The 5,327-nt window shown below is 43.8% G+C and overlaps 1 protein-coding gene across 1 annotated transcript; it reads left to right on the forward strand.

The window, feature by feature from the left end:
* Window positions 1-2,399: 2,399 nt before the first annotated feature.
* Window positions 2,400-3,895, forward strand: LOC128647432 (uncharacterized). The gene is given in 2 exon segments (XM_053700222.1): window positions 2,400-3,426; window positions 3,429-3,895. Coding segments are annotated over 2 exon segments (1,494 nt in total).
* Window positions 3,896-5,327: the final 1,432 nt, after the last annotated feature.

The following is a 5,327-nucleotide window of genomic DNA, read 5'->3' on the forward strand; positions in this document are numbered from 1 at the left end:
ATTTTCCCCATACAGGGGAGAGACAGCACTGCGAGCCGCAGGGAGAGACAGCACTGCGAGCCGCAGGGAGAGACAGCACTGCGAGCCGCAGGGAGAGACAGCACTGCGAGCCGCAGGGAGAGACAGCACTGCGAGCCGCAGGGAGAGACAGCACTGCGAGCCGCAGGGAGAGACAGCACTGCGAGCCGCAGGGAGAGACAGCACTGCGAGCCGCAGGGAGAGACAGCACTGCGAGCCGCAGGGAGAGACAGCTTGAGAGTGGGAGAGACTGCCTGAGAGCAGTAGGGAAAGATAGCACTGAGAGAAGAAGAAACAGCTTGAGAGCTGCAGGGACAGACTCTGCTAAGTTAATGTAAAGTGAGTGCTGAAGGAGAGTCAGATAGAGGGAGAGACTGCAGTAACATCAGGGCAGGGATATCCTGTGTATTACTCTAACAGAGACACTGCTGGGCCTGTAATTGTTTTTTTTTTTAGGACAGATTGAAACCCAGGAAGTGTTCAGAAACAGGAGAGGGGGAGAGACTGCACAGTTTGTAACGTGGGAGAAACTACAGAGTGTAAAAGGTTTGGAAGATCTGCAGGAAAGGGCTAGTTGTCGTTGACTGAAAGCAAGAGAGAGACCTAAACAGAGAGAGAGAGTGAGACCTAAACAGAGAGCGAGACCTATACAGAGAGAGAGCGAGACCTAAACAGAGAGACCTAAACTGAGACAGTGAGACCTATACAGAGATTGAGACCTACACAGAGAGAGAGTGAGAGCTATACACAGAGAGAGAGACCTATACAGAGAGAGAGACAGACATATAAAGAGAGAGTGAGACCTAAACAGAGACCTAAACTGAGACAGTGAGACCTATACAGAGAGAGAGTGAGACCTATACAGAGATTGAGACCTACAGAGAGAGAGTGAGAGCTATACAGAGAGAGAGAGACATATAAAGAGAGAGTGAGACCTAAACAGAGAGACAGATGCAATGATGCATCATAGTGCTCAGAGGGTGAGAGAGGAATCTACAGGAAAATAATAGAGAGAGGAAGAAGTGCAGGAAAGAGACAGATTAAGCAATGAGATAGTTACAAGAAGGAGGTTTGGGAAAGAGATATCATTTCTGGAGTGAGAACTAAATTACAAACTGACATTAGCAATAATAAAGCAGTTTGCAGGAGAGCTAGTGAGCACAAATCTGCTAGACAGAACTACTGAGGAGTAGAGTGCCCTGAGAGACATGTGACATCTCATCTGTGACAATACTATGAACATGGGCAGTCAGGGATTTAATAGCAGGAAACAGGAAGAGCACAAACTATGTGTGGTGACATTATTGAGTGTTTGCAGTCTGAAGAGATAGCGTGTGACTGTGTTTGAGACAGACACAAAATGGAAAAAGTGAAATAAAGACTTCTGGAGGAGCTGAAGAAAAATTGTGCAGTTTTATGCAAATTCACAAAAGGACTAGAAGATCCTGATCAGATTTGGACATCTGGAGAAGGTTGTCAGAGACTGCTCCATATATACAGCCATGCTGCAGGTCCCAGTAACGTTTGATGACGTTGCAGTGTGCTTCTCTGAAGAAGAATGGAAAGGTTTACAGCAATCACAGAAAGATCTTTACAGGGAGGTGATGAATGACAATTATCAGAATCTGACTTCGCTAGGATTTGCTGTTACCAAACCAGAGATTGTTGTATAGATTGAGAGAGGGGAGGATCCATTTGTCAGCTCCCGTTGGGATTTTACGGCTCTACACCGCAAGACTTCCAGATGTTGTAAGCCAAAAAACATTGTCATTGTAGAGGCATCAGAGATTGGGAACCCAAAGCAGCCAGTGCCAAGTCAAAACAAACCTGGAACTCTTCATGATAATCATAATCCAAGGCAGAAGCATTTCCAAATAAAACAATCTGAGGCTACAAACAAGCAACATTCAGCAAAGAGCAAAACTATCAAATCTTTCACTATGACTCTGAGAAAACCAGCAAGAAAAGTATGCAAAAGCAAAGCTTCATCTGGACGCAAAGTGATAGTTCCATTTATTGATTCTTTTGGCCGCACTTACATGGAATGCAACGCTGAAATAGAAAGTGGCAGCACTATTGAACATACAGGTGTAAATGACAGAGCAGCTTGTAAGGATATTGAGCAGCAGATCCAGCAAGTTGTGCAGCCAGAAAATGAACAAAGAGATAAGAACCACAATGTATGTAAGTAAAGCACAGGTCAGAAGGACAATGTTACCCAGGAGAATCCAACTCACACAATACATTGTAGAGGTTTGGAGGAAATCTACAAATGCATTAAAGAGGAAGTTGATCAGGAGACACCACAGTTTCCAGAATTGCAAGAAAGCTATACCGGACTCTTCATAAATGCCCAGTCTGAAGAGAAAAGGAATCCGTCCATGAACTTTTTATCACAACAGATGGGGACATGTCCAGATCGGCCATATAGCTGCAATGTGTGTTCAAAAACCTTTGTTAAAAAGCAACACCTGACGGCTCACAGGAGAACCCACACGTGGGAGAGGCCCTTCACATGTGGTCAGTGTGGAAGGAGTTTGCGCCAGAACTCTACACTCACCACGTATCTCTGGAGCCATGCTGGCCACAAGCCTTTTCACTGCAACTGTTGCCCAAAGAGCTTTAGCCGTAAAACAGACTTGATTGCCCACAAAAGAAGGCACACAGGGGAGCGTCCTTATGAATGTTCTTTTTGCTGGGAGAGGTTTATACGGAAGAAGTCTCTCAAGAGACACCTCGAGAAACATACCGCTGGAAAGCTGGCGCCTCGCTGGGTGAATAACCATCCTAAATTGGAGCCGAGCAGCAGCGTTGAAATAATGATACCAAAGTACGAGGAATGTCCTACTGTGGGGCCACCAACTCTTGCATTATCTGAACTCACAGCACAGCTCTGCTTTAAGTGGAACGCTGACGAGCAGCAGGTGGAAGCAGACAGGGCCACAGTTCTGCTGATGAGCCACGGAACAGCCTCATGTGTATCTACAGAGCGGGTGAAGGTGGAGGAGCAGGTAGAGGAGAAGCACATTCACCAGGAAGTTAACAGGAAGCACCAAACCACCCAGACAGCGAAAAAGAGAATGGTACAAGGGTACCAAGTGGTTCTGAAGGAGTTAAGAGTGCGGAGAGCCTGGGTGCAGCAGGAATGGAGAACCATGAAGTTAAAGCTGGACCAGCTAAGTGAAGAGATAAAGGAGCTTAAGGAGATGGTGGGCACGCTATGTGCTGCAAAAACCTTGACAAGCGCTGGTAGATCTACAGCAGAACCAAGTACTCCGGTGCTGTCTACACCATGCCCAGTGTGGAGTAACTCTGAGCGGATTTCTGGTCTCCAGTCTGAAGACAAGCTGTCCATAGCTTCAGGCAGGGCCTCTCCTGAGAGCAGCTTGCAGGATGCATATGATTTTCCCTCACTGAGGAGCACAGGGAACAGGGCTCATGGATTTATGTCACCTCTTCAAATGAAGAAGAAGATTTGATGCCCTCTGCAACAGCAGTGTACCCAGTGAAGACCGAGGATGAGGGTGAGCCAATTTCACCACAGTACTCGGCACTGTATCGGGTGGGGGAACGATTGCCTAATATCACCATGCTTCCTTTGAGTGCAGAACGGGAGTGGTCCCTACTTTCGAGGTGTGGGGGGAAGCCAGGCAGGTTTGCTGCACTGATTGTACCATTTGACATTTACAAGGGGTGGGTGAACCTGGATGGATTGAGGGGCAGAAAGGGTATTCCGCTCAATGTTAAGAACCAGATGATGGGAATTGTGGAGCGTCACAACCTAAGAAAGTCTGAGCACTGTGAGATCCGCAATAGAATCAATGAGCAGCTGCAAACCAGACGTAAAAGTGACAAACATCCCAATTCATTATACTGACAATCCTTACAATGGAACAGCTGAATAAAATGTACTTAGTGCCAGTAAATGCTTCACGCTTCAATATTAGTGCCTAAGGAGGTCTGTAACTCACAGCAGACGCTAATTCGGCTCTGTGCTACGGCCTTTACGGTTAGAGATTTAATCATATATTGCTCCTTTGCTCACTACAGTTTAAGGATGTTGTGCAGCGAGTTTTCATCATATCTTATAATGTCACATAGTTTGTATGCAGCAATTTAGCACATGGCGTGACAGAGCTGCTGCTACTATAGCACAAGGCACTTATATTAGACACATTATGTGGCTTCCTGAGCAAATGAAAAAAGAGGGCTAGTGTCATAAAAACATAAAGGGAATAAATACATTATTGTAACTTGAGCCATATGTGAGCAAAGCTAGATGTGATACAGGTTAGAGAAATAGAACTTAAAGGGACATTAAACCCCAAAAATTCATTCATGATTCAGATAGAATATACAATTTTAAACAACATTCCAATTTACTTCTATGATCTCTTTGTTTCGTTTTTTGGATATCCTTTGTTGAAGAAATAACAATGCACATGGATGATCCAATCACACAAGGCAACTGTGCAACCATCAATCAGCAGCTACTAAGCCTATCTAGATATGCTTTTCGGGAGGGTATATCGGGAGAATGAAGCGAGTTAGATAATAGAAGTACATTTTTAAAATAGCATGCTCTTTCTAAAGCATGTAGTGTAGCTAAGGATTCTGGGTAATGATACATACAATATGTTTTTGCATCTGTTTGCTTGAAACATAGATATGCTCCAAGCTTGTCGCTAGTGCCAGAATCCGTAGTTGGTTCGAAGGAAATGTGAACTTATGTGCCGTTGGATTTGAGACTGGTAGATTCTACATTTTATTTTTCTCAATGAATTTCCCCCCACAATTTTTGGTCCAGTTAAACGTGTCATTTACCACAACCATCATGATTCAACCTGATAAAGCTAAAATGTCTGCGTTTCTACCGATCATTTACAGCATGGTACAGCAAGGTTCAAGGGTGAACATCTACAGAATTAAAAGCACCATACTGCTCTCTACCATTTTATTTTTTGCAGTAAAACTAAATGACTTTCCCAGCATCTCTGCTGAAATGGCACAGACAGCTGTTCCAGGTCACTAGAAAAAGATCTGCAAGGAATTAATTCAGGAAGAGAAATTCTAGTTTCAGAAAAAACGTGTTTTATTCTCTGACCATTTTTATATGTTTATGTTTATATTTCCTTTATACTCTATAATCTTTTTGTTTATCCAGAGTGACTGAGCCCTATAAAGTGTGGTAACGTGGTTAGTACTCATTTGCTTGTGGAATTTGCCATAAAGTTCGATACCAAAGACAAAAAAAAAAAAAAAGATATAGAATTTTAGGGAATAATACCATTTTAATTAAATTAATTTTA

The sequence above is a fragment of the Bombina bombina genome, chromosome 2 (assembly GCF_027579735.1).
Source record: "Bombina bombina isolate aBomBom1 chromosome 2, aBomBom1.pri, whole genome shotgun sequence".
Lineage (NCBI taxonomy): Eukaryota > Metazoa > Chordata > Amphibia > Anura > Bombinatoridae > Bombina > Bombina bombina.